The following is a 21,030-nucleotide window of genomic DNA, read 5'->3' on the forward strand; positions in this document are numbered from 1 at the left end:
CACCAGCCTCGGCTTCCCAAGGTGCTGGGATTACAGGTGTGAGCTACCAATCCCGGCCCCATATACTGGTATTAATGTCAACCAGAATAAGGACTGACATTTGTGTTACATTGCATCATATATTGATGCATAGGAGAACACTTATAGGCCCAGTTGGAGCTATTTTGGAGATGTGAAAATGGAATCCAGAGTTGAGGAATGCCTGGGAAGACAGGTGTGAGAAGCAAGCTATGTGGGTATGGGAGGATTTCAAAAGAGTCACCTATGTAGTCATCTTGGTTCAGGCTACTGTAACAAAATATACCACAGGCTGAGTAGCTTAAACAACAAACATTTGTGTGGGAGGTCCAAGATCAAGGTGCCAGTGATCCAGTGACACCTGCTTCTTGGTTTGCAGGTGGCTGCTTCTTGGTTTGATCCTGCTTCTTGGTTTGCAGATGGCTGTCTTCTGGCTATGTTCTCACGTGGCAACAGCAGAGAGAAAGAAAGAGAGCAAGCTCCCTTTTGTCTCTTTTCATAAGGGCACTAATGCCATCATGATGGCTCCAGCCTTGTAACCTAACTACCTCCCAAATGTGCCACCTGCAAATGTCATCACATTAGCGACTAGAGATTCACCATATGTAATTAGCGGGGACCGCTGAGCATGGTGGCTCACGCTGGTAATCTTGGCACTTTGGGAGGCCAAGATGGGCGGATCAGGAGGTCAGGAGTTTGAGACCAGCCTGGACAATATGGTGAAACCCCGTCTCTAGTAAAAATACAAAAATTAGCCAGGTGTAGTGGCATGTGCCTGTAATCCCAGCTACTCTGGAGGCCAAGGCAGGAGAATCGCTTGAACCCAGGAGGTGGAGGTTGCAGTGAGCCAAGGTCACACCATTGCACTCCAGCCTGGGCAACAAGAGTGAAACCCCGTCTCAAAAAAAAAAAAAAAAAAATTAGCGAGGACACACTCAGTTCACAGCACTAGTCTTCTTAGCACAGAAGTGAAATAATGCAATTAGGAAAGAAATACTAGCTTTTTCAGAATGGTAGAGTAGAACATGAAATTGTAACCTCTTTTCAAGATTGCTAACTTGAATGCAGTCTGCTAATCGTAGAGTTTTGGATTGCATTTCCAATTTTTTTTTTGAAATTACTAGGAGAAAATGCATCTTGTTTGCTTCTGAAGCAATTAGAAATTACATGTGTGGTACGCTGGGCTTGTAATCCCAGCACTTTGGGAGGCCGAGAAGGGTGGATCACCTGAGGTTGGGAGTTCAAGACCAGCCTGACCAACATGGAGAAAACCTGTCGCTACTAAAAATACAAAATTAGCTGGGTGTGGTGACACATGCCTGTAATCCCAGCTATTCGGGAGGTCAAGGTAGAAGAATTGCTTGAACCCAGGAGGCGGAGGTTGCAGTGAGCCAAGATCACGCCATTGCACTTCCAGCCTGGGCAACAAGAGCGAAACTCTGTCTCAAAAAAAAAAAAAAAAAAAAAGTAAAAAGAAATTACATGTGTGGTGGCACCTGACAGCTGCATCTGTCTGTCTGACAACTTTGCTGTAGTACTTCATGGAAATCTATGATTTCAAATGAGCTGTTTTCCTTTCGTATAGGTTTATTTTTCTTTTCCCTTTTTTTCTTCCCAGGCTGATGAGCCCTGAAAACACACTCCTGCAGCCCAGGGAGGAGGAAGGGGTCAAGTATGAGCGCACCTTCATGGCATCTGAATTCCTGGACTGGCTGGTTCAGGAAGGTGAGGCCACCACAAGGAAAGAGGCAGAGCAGCTTTGCCACCGGCTTATGGAGCATGGCATCATCCAGCATGGTGAGCATATTGGGCAGCTTTTGCTGCAGGAACAAACAGCCAGCCCCAAATCTTGTGTCTTACAACAAGTACTTATTTCTCACTCATGAATCTGTAAGTCAGCTGCACCTCTGCTTATGTTCAGCTTGTCTCCAAGTTGGGGGTCAAGTTCAGGTCTGTGCTCCACGCCTTTCCATTCTGGGACACAGACTAAAGGAATATCCACTGTCTGTGATGTGTTATTTTTAATAAATTATTGCACATGCTAAAGAGGACAGGCAGGTTCTTATAGCGCCTCCAAAAGCTGCTGCTTGGATGTGATGTAACATCACAACTTTGTATCTAATTGGCTAAAGCAAGTCATGAAGTCAAGTATAATATGGAGTTGGGAAGTGGATGCCTCCCAGAAGGTTGGTTGTTAGAGAATAAACATTTCCTGAACCATGATGTAAGCTGCCACAGTGAAGAGTTAAGCCAAAGAGACTTCATAAAAGTATCACTTTCCGTTTAGGGCCAAATCATAATGATGCAATGTAAGTTACTAGTTAAGAAGTGTTTTAGTCAGCCCTTTGTATCTGTGGGTTCTGCATCTGTGTATTTAACCAACCATGAATTTAAAATCTTTGGAAAAAAGTTATCTGAACTACACACGCATAGACATTTTTTCATCATTATTCCCTAAACAGTACAATGTAACAACTACTTACAGAGTGTTTACATTGTATCGGGTATTTTACATTGTATCTGACCTACGTTGGTTAACTGTAGATCATGAGACTCCCATTCCAAGTCGGGCACGGTGGCTCACACTTGTCATCCCAGCACTTTGGGAGGCTGAGGTGGGTGGATCACCTGAGGTGAGGAGTTCAAGACCAGCCTGGCCAACATGGTGAAACCCCATCTCTACTGAAAAATACAAAAATTAGCTGGGTGTTGTGGTGCACGTCTGTAATCCCAGCTACTCAGGAAGTAATCTAGAAATGATTTGAAGTATACAAAAGGATGTGCGTAGGTTATACATGTAAGGACCAAGAGAACACTTTCCCCTTTGCCCTCTGAAGGTTTGCTGAAAATCACTGACAAGAGGCAGATTTGTTTTGTTTTGTTTAAGGCAGAGTCTCCTTCCGTCACCCAGGCTGGACTGCAAAGGCACCATCTCAGCTCACTGCAACCTCCACCTCCCAGGTTCAAGTGATTCTCATGCCTCAGCCTCCTGAGTAGCTGGAATTACAATGGGATTACAGGCGCACTAATTTTTGTATTTTTAGGGGAGGGATTTGCCATGTTGGCCAGGCTGGCCTCTAACTACTGGCCTCAAGTGATCCACCCACCTTGGCCTCCCGAAGAGCTGGGATTACAGGCGTGAACAACCGTGCTGGGCCCAAGAGGCAGATTAATAGGAGAAAAGGCATACAAATTTATTAACATGTATGGCAGCCTTCAGAATGAAAAGCCAGAGATACAGGGAAAATCATCCATTGTTATGCTTATGTTCAACAAAGTATGGACAGTTATGTAGAAATATGACTGGACAAAAAGGGTATGATCTAAAGTTAATAGACTGAGTAGAGCAGCCCAACAAGGCCTGTCTGTATAGATTCTTTTTGGCCTCTCTGCAGCATTCATTCCTCCTGGGTGTAGGGCAGGACCCTTTCTGGAATGGAAGTCTTTTTTGTTTTGTTTTGTTTTGTTTTTTTGAGATTGAGTCTCTCTTTGTCACCCAGGCTGGAGTGCAGTAGCATGATCTTGGCTCACTGCAACTTCCGCCTCCCAGGTTCAGGTGATGCTCCTGCCTTAGCCTTCCGAGTCGCTGAGATTACAGACGTGCACCACAACACCCAGCTAATTTTTGTATTTTTTAGTAGAGATGGGGTTTCACCATGTTGGCCAGGCTGGTCTTACAGTCTTCACCTCAGGTGATCCATCTGCCTCAGCCTTCCAAAGTGCTGGGATTACAAGTGTGAGCCACCATGCCCGGCTTGGAATGGGAGTCTTATGACCTACAGTTAACCAGCGTAGGTCAGATAATTTCTTTATGGCCTGTTTTTACACAGAAAGGCAGAGGGAAAGTTAGAGTAATATTTTAAGATTTTATGTAATCCCAGCACTTTGGGAGGCTGAGGCTGGTGGATCACCTGAGGTCAGGAGTTCGAGACCAGCCTGGCCAACATGGTGAAACCCCCATCTCTACTAAAAATACAAAACATTAGCTGGGTGTGGTGGTGTGTGCCTGTAGTCCCAGCTACTCAGGAGGCGGAGGCAAGAGAATCGCTTGAACCCTGGAGGTGGAGGTTGCAGTGAGCCGAGATTGTGCCACTGCATTCCAACCTGGGTGGCAGAGCAAGACTTCGTCCCCCCCCCGCCAAAAAAAGAGTAAGTATTGTTTTACAGTACTTTTATTTCATTTAGACATACACTATAAAACATAGGGACATATGCAGGTGTATATTGAGTTACAACCTAAAAATTATTTGTTACTCTGTATTGGAGTCAAATATTTTGGAAGCCATGGATCTAGAGGCATTGCTTAGAGTGAGTGACACTGTATTCCAGGCTGCTTTCTCCTGTGCAGTTCTGCCACAGTTGGACTCACAGCTGTCTGTTGGTGGCCTAACATGTCTAGCTCTGGTTTAAGTTCACTGAGGAAAGGAAGATGGACAGGGAAGCACAGTGCTGGTGTGATCCCTGACCTTAAGCCGTTCATAGTATTGTCAGGACTATGAGATGGTTATAGAAGCAATTAGAGAACAGTAGAAGATGTGCTATCTATTTCATTTATTTATTTATTTTATACTATAAGCCAGGCACTGTGCTAATCCTTTTACCCTTATTAACTTATTAATAAATAAACTCTATGAGGTAGATATTCTTTTTTAAAAAAATGTATTGTGATAAGAACATTAATATGAGAGCTACCTTCTTTTATTATTATTATTATTTTTTGGGACAGTTACTGCTCTGATCATGCAGTGGCAGATCTCGGCTTACTGCCACCTCCACTTCCCAGGTTCAAGGGATTCTCCTGCCTCAGCCTCCCCAGTAGCTGTGCACCACCACGCTCAGCTGATTTTTGTATTTTTAGTAGAAACAGGATTTCACCATGTTGGCCAGGTGGGTCTTGAACTCCTGACCTCAAGTGATCCGCCTGCCCCGGTCTCCCAAAGTACTGGGATTACAGGCATAAGCCACCATGCCTGACCTGAGAGCTCCCTTCTTAACAAATGTTTAGATGTACAATACTATAGGGCCAGTATTTTTATTATCTCCATTTTACAAATCAGGAGGTGAAGGCACCAATAGGATAAATCACTTGTCTGAGGCCACTCAGGTAGTAATGTCCAAATGGATATTACTGCTAGTAAGTGTGACCTTGGAGTTGGGTGGGATGACTGGGGTTTTCCCCAGTGAAAAATGGTAGGTTTGGGTTACAGTTGGTTCTTTCATATCTTTGCTCTACAGAGAAAAAGTAAGATGAGGCTGGGCATGGTGGCTCAGCGAGCTGGCCAACATTGTGAAACCCCGTCTCTACTATAAAAACAAAAATTAGCCGGGAGTCGTGGTGGATGCCTGTAATCCCAGCTACTTGGGAGGCTGAGGCAGTGAGAATCGCTTGAACCCTGGAGGCGGAGGTTGCAGTGAGCCAAGATCACGCCACTACACTCCAGCCTGGGCGACACAGCAAGACTCCATCTCAAAAAAAAAAAGTCAGATGATACCAACTTCTAGGAGAAAACCAGCCTCTTATACTATGATGTACTGACCCACACTGTATATCCTTGGCTTTAGAAAGAAGATAGAGGATACTGTGAATGGTTTCTAAATGATTTCCAAGGGATAAGTAATTATGCTTCAATTACAGTGTAACTTTGTAATGCTATAAACAGAAACACCATAAAGGTACAATGTAAAGGATAAAACAAATGCATTTTTGATAATAAATCTTTTTTTTTTTTTTTTGAGATGGAGTTTTGCTCTTGTTGCCCAGGCTGGAGTGCAATGGTGCGATCTTGGCTCACTGCAACCTCCACATCCCAGGTTCAAGCAATTCTCTTGCCTCAGCCTCCCGAGTAGCTGGGATTATAGGCATGTGCCACCATGCTTGGCTAATTTTTTGTATTTTTAGTAGACAGAGGGTTTCACCATGTCAGTCAGGCAGGTCTCGAACTCCTGACCTCAGGTGATCCACCCACCTTGGCTTCCCAAAGTGCTGGGATTACAGGCGTGAGCCATCGTGCCTGGCTGATAATAAATCTTAACCACAGAAGTATGCTTTCCGTGATTGTAGGAGTACTGAATATTCTACATAGCAACTGGGGTTTCTGAGGGAGTTTCAGTTTCCCAGCACAGTAATTCATTGCTAGGTCACAGGTTGTAACTTGGAGTTATGAAAATATGGCCACCATACCTGTGTATGTTAGAGCTCATGGTAAGTACCAGTTAGTGTCTTGAGCAGAGCTTTTAATTGTCTGGCTAATAATTAATTTCATAGGTTAAACATTAAGGAAAGTCAGCCTTTAGGCTTTGAGCAGAAGGTTTCTGGATAAAAGTGGTTCCCTATTTTGAAACCAGTAAGTGTAAAAATCAGGCTTACCTGTGAAATCCTAACTAGCTTCATCTATGAATGGTGACTAGTGCGCTTTACTCAAGGCAGAAATTGTTAGATGAATAATTAACATGCATGTGTATTTATGTGGATACATATATATATGCATGTATATGTACATATTTATACAAATGTCTGTATGTTGACCACATCTATACATATTTGTCTAGCTTTTTAATTTATAGATGTGTACTATCTATAAAGGCATTAGGCTACTTTATAGATCTTAATATACTGTATATTTAATATGTGTGTGCTTCACACATATGCTTTGTATGTTGTACTTATTAAATCCTCACAGCAATTTTGTGGCATTAGTATTATTATTGCAGATTTACAGTGAAGAAATCTGGTCTTCAAATCCTTTAAGAGATTTTCTCAAGTTGCAGAGCTACCCTGTAGCTACTAGGTGTTGTGTCTTACAAAGAAGCTTGCCTTGGTCTGGGATGTATGTGACTGGGTATGGCTGCCTGGCATGATGGAATGAGCACAGTCTTTGGAAGGAGACAGACTGGATTTAGATGCGGCTTTTTCACCTACTAAGTGGCCGCGTCTGCATCTTGTAACTTTCCCATTCCTCGGATTTTGAAACTATAAAATTAGAGTTACATGATAGACCTTTGAGAGTTTGTTTTTTCAGAGACCTATGAACATCCACAAGTTCAGTGTGTACTAGAAGGGTTCAACGTGTAGTTGTGTTCGTGGCTAAGATTTATTACAGTGAAAGGATACACAGCAGGGTCAGCAAGAGAAAAGGGCACATCGGGTGGAGTGTGGAGAAATCCAGGCACAGTTTCCTATGTTCTTCCTTCTTGAAGGGACTCCCTTCTCTAGCCGTGAAATGCAGTAACACGTGTGCAATATCTCCACCAGGGGAGCCCTCGTAGGGGCCAAGGGAAAACATCCCCTTTGCCGTCTGAAGGTTGGCTGAAAAATCGGCCGGGCACAATGGCTCACGCCTGAAATCCCAGCATTCTGGGAGGCCGAGGCAGGCGGATCACAAGGTCGGGAGATCGAGACCATCCTGGCTAACACGGTGAAACCCCGTCTCTACTAAAAATACAAAAAATCTTAGCCGGGCATGGTGGCGGGCGCTTTGCAGTCCCAGCTACTCGGGAGGCAGAGGCAGGATAATGGTGTGAACCTGGGAGGCGGAGCTTGTAGTGAGCAGAGATTGCGCCACCGCTCCAGCCTGGGCAACAGAGCGAGACTCCGTCTGAAAAAAAAAAAAAGAAGGTTGGCTGAAAAATCAACTCACAAAAGACAGATTAATTGGAGAAAAGGCAAACCAATTTATTAGTGTGTACACCAGGAGAACCACAGTGATTACCTAATATTCCAGTGGGGTACAGAGGCTATGTGTCCTACTTCTTAGAGGAAAGGGAGATGGGGAAGTGTGATTGATTTTTAGGAGGATTCAGTAGGCTTGAAGAATATACAAGGGCCTGCTACTAAGTCCATTGGGTCAGCAGAGCAGACCTGGCAAAAGTCTGACCAGGTTTGTCCACAGACTTCAGTCTTTCTTCCTGTCATATGAGTTCAATTAATGAAAACTCAGGGAAGGAACCAGAGGTAAATTGTTTTCTTCTTTGGCAGGTCCAGACTTAGGCAGGTAAGGAACTTCAGAGACCTTTATCCAGTGCTTTGGGGGACACAGAGGACTGAGGGGCAGAAGCAGGGGAGAAGGTCGGAGACATCGTAGAGTTTTCTTCAGTTCAGCATATCAAAGTGCCATATTTTGGGGTGTCTGTTTCTGAGTCCTAATACCCATGTTGAGGTGCAGAGCCAAAGATTTTTACTGGGGGCTTTTCTCATAGGTACACTCTGCTTGCTTAGCCAGCCACAACCAGCAGCATTGCAGACTCTCAGAAGGAAAGCAAGTATTCTCCATAAATCACACTGTTTGTACAAACAGTCTAGGCAGGCCGATACAACACAATTCAGTGCACCAGGTGGGCAAGGTCCTTATCAGTTAGTGACTTGGGAACCTTACAAAAGCCAAGTTCCCAGGTGCTAGCCATGGGCCAGCCCCATAAGCCGGCCCTTCTGTATTGGGGCTGCTATGGTAACTCTTTCCTGCACAGAATTGTTGGGAGAATTAAGTGATTGCACTTGGCAAAAGCTTTTAACACAGCATCTACCTCTTATGGCCCTCAAATGCTATCTCTTGTACATGATCTGATCTACTCTAAATAATAGGTGAAATGTATAGAGCTCTTACTATATCCCAGCCACTGTTCTAAGAACTCTATTCACGTATGTATTTCCCTGTCAGTTAGGTATCATAATCATTCTCGTTTTTGAGATGAGGTTAAGTAACATGCTGAAGGCTGGGCATTGTGGCTCAGGCCTGTAATCCCAGCACTTTGGGAGGCTGAGGCAGATGGATCACTTGAGGTCAGGAGTTCAAGACCAGCTTAAGCAACATAGTGAAACTCTGTCTCTACCAAAAATACAAAAATTAGCCGGGTGTGGTAGCATGCGCCGGTAGTCCCAGCTACTTGGGAGGCTGAGGCAGGAAAATTGCTGGAACCAAGGAGGCAGAGGTTGCAGTGAGCCGAGATCATGCCACTGCACTCCAGCCTGTGTGACAGAGTAAGACTCTGTCTCAAAAAAAAAAAAAAAAAAAAAAAGTAATGTGCTGAAGATGAGAGCTAGTGAGTGGTAGATTCAAGATTCAAATCAAGACAGTCTAGCTTCAGAGCCTGCACTCTTAACCACTAAAGAAGATGAGATGCTAACTGCAGGCCCCACTAGAAAAAAATTCTCAAGTTCTATTGCATCAGCTGAATCAGCCGACATAGCCTGGCAGATATTTATACTATAAAGATTATTAACCTCTGAAATCTACAATATTCTCTTCCTCCAAACAATGACCAGGGACCTTGAGATTTTTGGGTAACATTTGCAAATGGGAAATGGGATGAATACCCTTTTTTTTTTGAGACGGAGTTTCGCTCTTGTTGCCCAGGCTGGAGTGCAATGGTGTGATCTCGGCTTACCACAACCTTCGCCTCCCAGGTTCAAGCAATTCTCCTGCCTCAGCCTCCTGAGTAGCTGGGATTACAGGCATGTGCCACCACACCCGGCTAATTTTGTATTTTTAGTAGAGACAGGGTTTCTCCATGTTGGTCAGGCCGGTCTCGAACTCCCGACCTCAGGTGATCTGCCCGCCTCAGCCTCCCAAAGTGTTGAGATTACAGGCATGAGCCACTGCACCTGGCCTCTTTTCTTTTTTTGAAACACGGTCTTGCTCTGTTGACCAGGCTGGAGTGCAATGACATGATCATGGCTCACTGCAGCCTTGACCTCCCAGGCTAAAGCAGTCCTCCCACCTCAGCTCCTGAGTAGCCAGGACTACAAGTGCTCACCACCACACCCGGCTAATTTTTAAATTTTTCATAGAGACGGGGGTTGTTGCCAAGTTGCCCAGGTTAGTCTTGAACTTCTGGGCTCAAGCGATCCTCCAGCCTTGGCCTCCCAAAGTGCCAGGATTACAGGTGTGAGCCACTGCAAAGGGCCTGAACACACTTCTTTACTCACATAAGTTATCTTTCCCAACTCCCTTAGTTGCCATCCAGCTATTTTAGCAGCCTTAAATGGAGGGAGATGGAAACCAGATAATCATGTGGGTAAATTGCTCACAGCTGCAGCAGCTGACCCTGGCCTACCAGGCTACCGCTGCTGTGTCTGGGTGGATAATTTCCTGTTTTAGAACTTTAGTCAGAGCACTTCAACAATTTCAACGCTAAGCCCTCTTTCTTTTTCTTTTGTTTTAAACATATATCATACTGTGCCATATACAAAGCAGTTTTACATACATTATCTTTTTAATCCTCCCAGTTGCTTGAGAGTAGCTATGATTATCTCATCCTTCAGTGGAAGACAGTAGCAGAGACATTTGCTCTGCTGGCCATGAAGAGAGAATTTGGGATCTGCAGCAAAGGAAGCTAGAGGCCACATCCAGACAGAAATTAACTGCATCTCTCCAATAATTAAGATAATTGATAGAGATCAGCCTAAGCCTGGAATAGCCCAGCTGGAAAGGAAAGGGGAAAAAGGGGAAGAGGAGAGGGAAGGAAGAAAAAGAAGGTACTAACTGGGTGTGGTGACTCATGCCTGTAATCTCAGCACTTTGGGAAGCTGAGCGGGGAGGATTGCTTCAGGACAGGAGTTCGGGACCAGCCTGGGAAACATAGTGAGATCTTGTCTCTTTAAAAAAAAAAAAAAAAAGAGAAAGAAGGTACTGATGATTGAGGCTAAAGGCAAGATTACACCGAGGAGGAAAAATAATTTTTTCTTTACTTTTCATGAGTTCTTAATTGAGACCTGCTGTAACAAAGGATGGACTAACAAGAGAAAAATGAACAGAAGTTTAATATGTATGCCCTCTGTAAATATGGGTGAAAATCCAGAGAAATGAGTAAATCTCTAGGATAGATCTCAAAAGAGTAGTTCAGGCCAGGCGTGGTGGCTCATACCTGTAATCCCAGCACTTTGGGAGGCTGAGGCGAGTGAATCACTTGAGGCCAAGAGTTCTAGACTAGCCTGGCTGACATGGTGAAACCCCGTCTCTACTAAAAATACAAAAATTAGGCAGGCTTGATGGTGTGTGCCTGTAATCCCAGTTACTTGGGAGGCTGAGGCACAAGAATTGCTTGAGCTCAGCAGGCAGAGGTTGCAGTGAGCCGAGATCGTACCATTGCACTCCAGCCTGGGCGACAGAGCAAGACTCTGCCTCAAAAAAAAAAAGGTGGGGGGATGGGTAGTTCAGACTTCAGGCTTAAATACCATTATTCCCTGAAACAAAGAAAAAAAGATGTAACCCAGTTAAAACCAGAGGGTCAGAAAAAGCACCTATACAAATGTATGGTTTGTTATGCAGATTTAGGTCAACACCTTCTTTATTTATTACGAGTCTCTAGTGACTTAATTTTCTTTCTGTTCCTGGTGCAGAGAGGGAGAGACCTTTACAGAGGGGCATTTCCTAGCTCTGCATGGTGGCTCACACTTGTAATCCTAACACTTTTAGAGGCCAAGGCGGGAGGACTGCTGGAGCCCAGGAGTTTGAGACCAGCTTGGGCAACATAGCAAAATCCCATCTCTAAAAAAAAAAAAAAAATTTTAAAAAGGACAAAAGGACATTTCCTTTACAGATGTACATTTCTGAAAGGACAACTTTTTGGAGCTACTGCTGTGTCTGCAGCTTCTCAAAATAACCAGTACCAAACAATCCTTATGCCAGGTAGCCATATTTCGGGGTGGCATGTCCTGAGCCCCATCAATTGCAACTTTCTCAAGGCTATATGGCATTAAGAAAAAAATTATTGACACTTGTTAGAAAAGTAAGGAAAACTTTGTTTAAGATAATTACAATAGGGGTATTGCAATAGGGGAGACAGATTGGGCTCAACTTAAAATATAGGGACAAGTAGGGATTTAGAGTCAAGGAGCACAGTGCGGGGTCGGTCAGTGGATGGAAAATTACTAAACAGGAGACTTAGGGCAGAGAGATTCTTGCTCAAGACAGGCCAAGGACTTAGAAATCAAAGGTGGAGATAACAAACTTGATTGGGTATCAAGGGTGAGGGATTTTCAGTATACTGACTTATCAGGGTTATTTGCTAAAACTGGGCTGGGTAAGCCAAGACAGCAGGATGGGGGGTGGAGGGGAGGGGAAGGGAGCAGCAAGGTGGAGGCCCAGTAGAAAAGAGGGCTTAAAGGAGCCTGACTGAAGCTTGGTCCAGGGGAGCGTCTATCAGTGCCAACCTAGCCTTGCTTGCCCACCCGCCCTTCCTCTCTATCGTGGTTCTCCTGCTCTCCTACTCATGCCTGCTCCTTTTTTTTTTCTTTTTTTTTTTTTGAGATGGAGTCTCGCTTTGTTGCCCAGGCTGGAGTGCAGTGAACCAAGATTGTGCTGGGTTCAAGTGATTCTCCTGCCTCAGCCTCCTGAGTAGCTGGGATTACAGGTGTGTGCCACCACACTGGGCTAATTTTTGTATTTTTTAATAGAGACGGGGTTTCACCATATTGGCCAGGCTGGTCTTGAACTCCTGACCTCAGGCAATCCACCTGCCTGGCCCTCCCAAAATGCTGGGATTGCAGGCATGAGCCACCACTCCCAGCCCCCTACTCATGCTCTCTGATTTGCATTTGCTAACTTCTTGCCAAGAGGACTTTCAAGTCAAGAAGAAGAAACGGAGGAGACTTCTTTACAGATGGCCCCTGTGTCTTAGCCTTTCTTTACCCCTAACTAGAGAGTAAATGTTTTAAGGATAGAGAAGTTGTTTTGTTCATTTCTGTATTCCTACTGGTTTGGCGCATATATATGTTGTATCAGCAAAAAATACGATATGTATATATCGTATCAGCAAAAAATACGATATATATATATCGTATCAGCAAAAATGTATTGAATGAACAAGTGACAAAAGTGACCACTTACTGAGGACTTGGCCTTTGCTGGGCACAATACTGGTGTTTATACCAGCAAGCTTTCTTTGAATAGAAGCAGCTCCAATCATCACTTCCTTTAAATATATGGCAGAGCCAGCTGATAGTTAAAGGAAATGTTGAAAACAAGGCTACCTGAAGAAGAGAAACTGAAGCAGCTCTGGGGATCCAGGAACCAGGAACTAGTGACTAAAAAGTAATCCCTTCCAGCCACCTATGGCCAGGTGAATCAGCTCTGTTTTCTGCATATGCAGTTGCCGTCTCCAGATGCTAATGTTCTAGAGAGGACCCTTATTGGCTGGGTCGGGTCACAGGCTCACCTCTTGACCCTGGGTGGGGACCCTTTGACTGACAGATTCACCAAGTGGGAGAATGGGGGTAGTTGTTCCACCCTCCCCCCGCACACCCTGCAAAGAAAAAAGAAAAAGCAAGCCCTGTTTCCACAGGAAAATGAGTGCTTGGCAGGCTGTTCTTTACTGCTATTAACTCATTTAATCTTCACAAGCAATCAATGCACTTGATACTGTTATCTCTCTTTTTAAATTTTATGCCATTTTTTATTAGATGGAGTCTTACTCTGTTACCCAGGCTGGAGTGCAGGGGTGCAATCTTGGCTCACTGCAACCTCCGCCTCCCGGGTTGTAGCGATTCTCCTGCCTCAGCTTCCCAAGTAGCTAGAATTACAGGCATGTGCCACCACACCCAGCTAATTTTTTTGTACTTTTGGTAGAGACGGGGTTTCGCCATGTTGGCCAGGCTGGTCTCAAACTCCTGACCTCAAGTGATCCGCCCGCCCTAGCCTCCCAAAGTATTGGAATTACAGGCATGAGCCACTGCACATGACCATGTCTCTGTTTTTTTTAGATGAAGACATTGAGGCATTTGCAACTGGTATAATCATTCTTAGCTCCTAAGTGTTCAACTTTGAACGGAAAAAAAAAAGCTGGGTAGAGTATTTTCTCAATCTACTTTCAATATTTAACATTTCAAGTGTAATCTTAGCAGCAGCTGTAATCTAATCTAATTTTTTACTTTCCGAATTTAGACTTTCTGGGCATTTTCCCACTGTGCTCTCTCATATGCTTTGGCCCTGTGTTACTTTCTATCATAGCTGAATCCAATGCAGGAGGAAGAATAGACACAACCAGAATGCTGTTGTAATGTAAATAGAAAGGAACAGGTTGCTTGATAGAGGGCCAAGACATTGGCACACAATAAAGTATTGGTTTAGGTTAAAGGAAAATGTACCTATAACGGCATCAAGCCTTAACTTTTCAGAAAGTATGAAAGGAATACAGGATGCCTTATCTTATGTAATATTTTGAAAGAAGAGTGTTATGCACACAGACGAGAGGTTTCTTTCTTTTTTTTTTAATTTAAAGATGGGGTCTTGCTATATTGCCCAGGCTGATCTTGAACTCCTGGGGTCAAGTGATCCTCCCACCTCAGCCTCCCAAAGTTCTGGGATTACAGGCATGAAACACCATGCCCATTTGAGGTTTTTCTTTTGTAAACAGTGTCATACCTATGAATATTTCTTTTCCTTCTTGACATTAGTAGAATCTTTGTCCATTGTATATAAACTGCTTCTCGAGGTACAACCTATGCTTGCTTCTGAAGCCTGTGTTCCTACCCACCCCTGCCTCAGTCCTGACAGCTCGTCACCCAGTGTCCCCTGCAGTATGAGGTCCTCACTTTGCCCAAGCATGATCTTTTACAACAGCACACAGAAGTCTTAAAACGCAAGCACAAGATCTCTATGCAGTTGAGGTATATTGAAAGTGTGCTCCTATTGAGTGCTCAGCTTGGCCTTATCTGGTCATTTAAATCCTCAGCAGGGTTTAAGTGGTCATTTTCAGTGGGGCCTGTAGAATGAGGTCTCAGGCTCGCTAGAAGAGCATATCAGGTTTCTCAGTCTCCTGGGTGGAACAGAGAATTCAAACTTCAGATTCTGATATGCTTCATCTCTCTCCTGGTCAAAGAGTGCTGTGGTATTAAGTTCCAGTTCCTGATGAACGTGAGCTAGATCATACTCGTCAATGGGAGGCGGGGGCTGAGGAGACAAGGGGACCAAAAGTTGAGAGGCTCTCCTTTAAGTAGTGAATTGTTTCCATTCTCTTTCCATCACAGACCTTTTTTCTAGCCCTGACCCTTGTGTCAACCTTGGGTGAGTTTCTAGTATCAGCCCCCTCCCAGCTGGGTGGCTAGGGGGTTTGGGCTGGGATTCCTGTCTGGGACCCAGGCTCTCCTTATGCAGGTATAAACAATGATTACTCTCAGCTGTTTCAGCCTTGCTGCACTGCTGTCACTCATGATTCTTCCTCTAAAAGTTTTTCCACTAGCTGCTTCTGGCTTTTGATTCTGAGCCGCTCACTATAATTCAGTTTCTCTTAGCTGATAACTCTCATCTCAGTACATCTGGGTCGTCTTTTCTGTTTGGCTCTCTGGTTCTTTGGAAAAACTCCTTCTTTCTATCTTCCCTCTCCCTGCTCCCTGCTCCCTGCTCACCCCCACTCCAGCCAGGAATGGATAAACAAGTCCAAGTATGTTAATGCCAGGGAGTAACTACCAGGAATAAAACTGAGCATAAGCAAACTCATCAGTGTGACCACGGAACGGTATGAAGATGAAATTTAAGAAGGAATTTCACTTACACTCACATACATCTATCCTGACTATGATTGGAAAAATATGTGTGTTGATTCATATTCATAATCAGTTTTGATTTAGACAGTAATGTTTTTAAAAATTATTAATTAGTATGTTATTTTAAAATCAACATTTTAAAGGCTAGAACTTTTCATCCAGCTTTTTTTCTTTTTTTTGAGGTGGAGTCTTGCTCTGTTGCCCAGGCTGGAGTGCAGTGGCATGATCTTGGCTCACTGCAACCTCCACCTCCCAAGCACAAGCAATTTTCCCTCCTCAGCCTCCCAAGTAGCTGGGACTATGGGCGTGGCTAATTTTTGTATTTTTCATAGAGACAGGGTTTTGCAATGTTGCCCAGGCTGGCCTCCAACTCCTGACCTCACGTGATGCACCCGCCTTGGCCTCCTAAAGTGCTGGAATTACAGGCGTGAGCTACTGCACCCGGCCCAGCTTTTTTTCTAGAAAGCTTCCCTTTACTTTCTTTCTCCTCTGAGTGATGACACTTAACCCAACAAAGAGCTCACCCCACCCCCGCTTCCATCCAAGGAAGGCCTGCGTATCAGGGTTCATATTCTTTAAATTTTATTTTAGCCACTCCCCAAGCTGTCCCAGGTTTTGGTCATATTGGCAGTTAGCAAAGCCTCCAGGCCACTGGGGAAGGGGTGGGTGTTGGTTTTGCCCCACTGGCTCACTCCTGTGACTCTGAAATCCTTCTTGGTGCTGAAATCATAACCTCAATGGGGGATTCCTCTTAAGTGGGAACAAAATGTGCTTCCTCATCAAAATAAGGGAAATGGGATGGGGGAGATAGTGTGAGAAAAACTGGAATAACTCTTGATCATTTGCTTGTTCAGGACAAGGATCATCTTCTATGGCAAATGGCTTTCAAAGTACTGTACCCAATGAAAGGGGTGAACTTGTTTGTTGGTTGGCTGTTCTGTTCTTGTGGGAAATCAGCCACCAGACCAGGGCTACGCAATGAAAATATGCTAGGAGCCACCAAGACAATCTACATATGTGATTTTAAATTTTCTAGTAGAAATAGCAAAAAAAAAAAAAAAAAGGAGGAATGGGTTAAATTAATCTTCATAATATACTTTAACTCGCCATCTCCAAAATATTATCATTTAAAAATGCAATCTATATGAAAAATACAAATTAGCTAGTTTACATTTTGTTATACTAAGTCTTCAAAATCCAGTGTGTTTTTTCACTTTAATCAGACTCACATTTCAAGGCTCACGTGGCTAGTGGCTGCCATCTTGGAGAACACAGCTCTAGGCCGTTTTGAAACCAGCAGAGGGCAGCATGGTGTCCTGACCTGTGTGCATTTCATTTTTCTTTTTTCTTTTCTTTTCTTTTCTTTTCTCTCTTTGTGTTTTTTTTGGAGATGGAGTTTTGTTCTTGTTGCCCAGGCTGGAGTGCAATGGTACAATCTCGGCTCACTGCAACCTCCGCCTCCTGTGTTCAAGCAACTCTCCTGCCTCAGCCTCCCAAGCAGCTGGGATTACAGGCATGTGCCACCACAGCCTGCTAATTTTTGTATTTTTAACAGAGACAGGGTTTCACCATCTTGGCCAGGCTGGTCTCGAACTCCTGACCTCAGGTGATCCACCCGCCTCGGCCTTACAAAGTGCTGGGATTACAGGTGTGAGCCACTGTGCCCAGCCGCATTTCATTTTTCAGTCCCTTATCTCTGTAATCTTTGTTCCTCTATGTCTGAGATTTCTGATATCTGTATTTTTACAGTGCCAGTTTGGACATCCACATAAAGTGGGTACCAGCCACATAGGTAACAACAAATGTTCTCCCTTCCCCAGCACCATGATTTCACAATCCTATTTTCTTTATCTCTCAGTTTTTGATGAGGAAGCTAAAGCCCAAAGGTATTAGGAAGTCACCCAAAGAAAACACAGTAAATGGCATGAGGAAAATAGAACTATAGTGTCTGACTCCAGAATCCAAGTTCCAAACAACTGTTCTATGGCCTCCATGAGAAACAATTCCTGTGCTTGTTTAACAGGTTCTCCTAAAGAATCGAAACAATGTCCATCAAACTGCTAATGTATGGCTTCCAAACTGAATTAACACCAAATTCTACACTACCAATTATATTTTAGGGGGAGTCTATTCAGGTCAGTTTGCAGCTTAAATTTTCTACTTTTTCTTTCCACTCCGTTTTTACTTTACCTTTGATTTTTTAATATTTCCAGAAGTCAAAAATGTAGGATGGGCACAGTGGCTCACGCCTGTATTCCCAGCACTTTGGGAGGCCAAGGCAGGCAATCGTTTGAGGCCAGGAATTCAAGACAAGCCTGGGCAACACAGTGAAACTCCATCTCTACAAAATGTCAAAATAATTAGCCAGGTGTGGTGGTGCACGCCTGTAGTTCCAACTACTAAGGAAGCTGAGATGAGAGGATCACTTGAGCCTGGAAAAGTCAAAGCTGCAGAGAGCAGTGATTGTGCCACTGCACTCCAAGCAACAGAGCAAGACCCTATCTCAAAAAAAAAAAAATGTAGTTGGCTATTATTATTTAGACTGGACTTGATTTTGGCAATTCTCTTAAATTCCTAGTCTTCAGGCTGGGCGTGATGGCTCATGCCTGTAATCCCAGCACTTTGGGAAGCCAAGGCAGGCGAATCACGAGGTCAGGAGTTTGAGACCAGCCTGGCCAACGTGGTGAAACCTCGTTCTACTAAAAATACAAAAAATTAGCTGAGAGTGGTGGCAGGTGCCTGTAATCCCAGCTACTCAGGAGGCTGAGGCAGGAGAATCACTTGACCTGGGAGGCGGAGGTTGCAGTGAGCCAAGATCATGCCACTGCACTCTAGCCCAGTCGACAGTGTGAGATTCCATCTCTAAAAAAAAAAAAAAAAAAAAATTCTAGTTTTCATTGTGGGGTCCTTTGGAGTTTTACTGACAGCAGAACAATATTATTAATGGTATATTAGCATTATGGAGACCATGTCTTTCAGGGAGAGATTGGTTTCTACATATTTATTAATTTCACTTGCTTTGGATAAAAGAATACAGTATCGTAATTTCTCTTCCACAGATGGAAAAATTGAGGCCTAAGGACTGAACATAACATAACTGAACATTCCCCTGTTCTGTTGCAGGGGAATCTAAGCCACATTGCTAGAAGCCATGTCTTCTGACAGCTTGACTTCCTGTCTAAGCAGCTTCATGGCTTCTGAGTCAAGCATAGTTTCTTACACGATATGGGCTTCAAAGAGATAGAAAGTGTTTGTTTCCTAAGCTTTTGATCTTATGTCTCTAGACTTGAATTTGGGATGCTAGCTGGGTTGTGTTTAGCAACAAATAACAGAAAGTGCAGTAAAGATAGTTTAAGCCTCTAGACTTGAATTTGGGATGCTATCTGGGTTGTGTTTAGCAGCAAATAACAGAAAGTGCAGTAAAGATAGTTTAAGCAGTGAGGTTTCTCTGCCTCCTGAAGTGAGATGCCCCCAGGTCTAGAATCCCAGGCTGACACTGAGACTCCCCACAAAGGCGTTGTCCATCTCTCTCTCTCCTGTTCTTAGTGTACACCAGGCCTCGTGTCTGCACTCTGGGCAGGAAGAACAGGGAATGGCAAAGAGTTAAGAGCAGAGAGGTGTCACCTAGCAAGACTTTGCTTTTTATCTGGGAAGGGCAGTCTGTCCCAGGGATTTCATCCTACATCTCATGGGCCAGAACTGTGTCACATGGTCACCCCATGCTGGAAGGCAGTCGGTGACTCATATGGTTTTGGCTGGGCACACTACTGCCCTGAGCAAAATTCTTAAGGAGGAAGAAATAGAGATTGGGTTTGAATAAGCAGCTGGCACTGTCAGCTACAAGGACAAATGTCTTTTTCATTAAATAACTAAGCAAACTTCCTTATGAAACATACGCTTTTAAGGAACAACTTTCTTCCTGTGTCAACACAAAGAGTTCCTTATAGCTCTAAGCTAGATTTAAAAGCAGATGGGTATACCGATGTTAATGTCTCAGTTTCAACAAATGTACCATAGTTATGTTAACATTTGGGGGTGCTGGATGAAGGGCATAAGGGAGCTATCTGTACTGTCTTTGCAGCTTTTCTTTTTTTTCTTTCTTTTTATTTTTATTTTTTTTTGAGATGGAGTCTTTCTGTGTCTCCCAGGCTGGAGTGCAGCGGTGCAATCTTGGCTTACTGCAACCGAGTAGCTGGGATTACAGGTGTGTAGCACCACGCCCAGCTAATTTTTGTATTTATTTACTTATTTTTTTGAGACAGAGTCTCACACTGTCACCCAGGCTGGAGTGCAGTGGCGCCATCTCGGCTCACTGCAACCTCTGCCTTCCAGGTTCAAGCGATTCTCCTGCCTTAGCCTGTTTAGTAGCTGGGATTACAGGTGCCCGCCACCACGCTCAGCTAATTTTTGTATTTTTAGCAGAGACGGGTTTCACCATGTTGGCCAGGCTGCTCTTGAACTCCTGACCTCAAGTAATCCGCTTGCCTTGGCCTCCCAAAGTTCTGGGATTACAGGCATAAGCCACCGTGCCTGGCCTTCTTTGCAGCTTTTCTATAAATCTAAAGTTATTCTAAAATGTAAAGTTTATTTTTTAAAAAGTAGGTGGGTTTTTTTTTTCCTGCATCTTCTTTTTTAAAGCTATGAACAATATAGAAAATATATAAAGACAGTTAAAAAAAAGACTGTCTTGCCACTGCTATCTTCCTTTTCTGAACTTTAGCCTCTTCCTCCTTTGAGGGTCTGTTGACATACTGACTTTATCTCTTCAGTCTCAAAAGCAGCACCTGATAAATTACTGTGCAGTAAAGCACCAGCAAGTTAATATGGTAACCTTCCTGGGAATACTAAGAAAATGCCATGCAGAAGTGAGCCTTTGGGAAGAAACTTTCATATCCTGGGGTTCCTGGGAAGGATTTTATTTCAGTATCCCCACTGTCTGTTGCCCGAGACCACCTAGAGTTACTTCTAGACCCTTCTATAAAAATAAGGTCTGAAAAGGCTTCTACCTTGGAAAGATATCCTTTTGGCCCTGGCACCCTTGGCCCTTGCATGGAAGCACACATGGCTAATATTTATGGAATCCTTCTATGGACCAGGGACGCTACTAGGCCTTTTATTTTATTTTTAAATTTTATTTTATTTTTAATTTTTGTTATACTTCAAGTTCTGGGACAGGTTTGTTACATGGGTATACACCTGCCATGGTGGTTTGCTGCACCCATCAACCTGTCATCTACATTAGGTATTTCTCCTAATGCTGTGCCTCCCCTAACTCCCCACCCACCAACAGGCCCCAGTGTGTGATGTTCTCCTCCCTGTGTCCATGTGTTCTCATTGTTCAGCTCCCACTTATGGGTGAGAACATGCAGTGTTTGGTTTTCTGTTCCTGTGTTAGTTTGCTGAGAATGATGGTTTCCAGCTTCATCCATGTCCCTGCAAAGGACATGAACTCATCCTTTTTTATGGCTGCTTAGTATTCCATGGTGTATATGTGCCACATTTTCTTTATTCAGTCTATCATTGAGGGACGTTTG

The 21,030-nt window shown here is 43.9% G+C and overlaps 1 protein-coding gene across 2 annotated transcripts in view; it reads left to right on the forward strand.

The window, feature by feature from the left end:
* Positions 1–21,030, forward strand: part of DEPTOR (DEP domain containing MTOR interacting protein) — a 185,133-nt gene that overhangs the window by 90,112 nt on the left and 73,991 nt on the right. For both annotated transcript variants that reach the window (XR_004673052.3, XM_003822599.5), the window contains exon 4: positions 1,637–1,815. Coding sequence is in view for 1 of the 2 variants with exons in the window: in XM_003822599.5 (XP_003822647.1) it covers positions 1,637–1,815 (179 nt within the window). In the remaining variant the exon portion in view is untranslated. The remainder of the gene's footprint in view (positions 1–1,636; positions 1,816–21,030) is intronic.

This window comes from Pan paniscus, chromosome 7, assembly GCF_029289425.2.
Source record: "Pan paniscus chromosome 7, NHGRI_mPanPan1-v2.0_pri, whole genome shotgun sequence".
NCBI classification, from domain to species: Eukaryota; Metazoa; Chordata; class Mammalia; order Primates; family Hominidae; genus Pan; species Pan paniscus.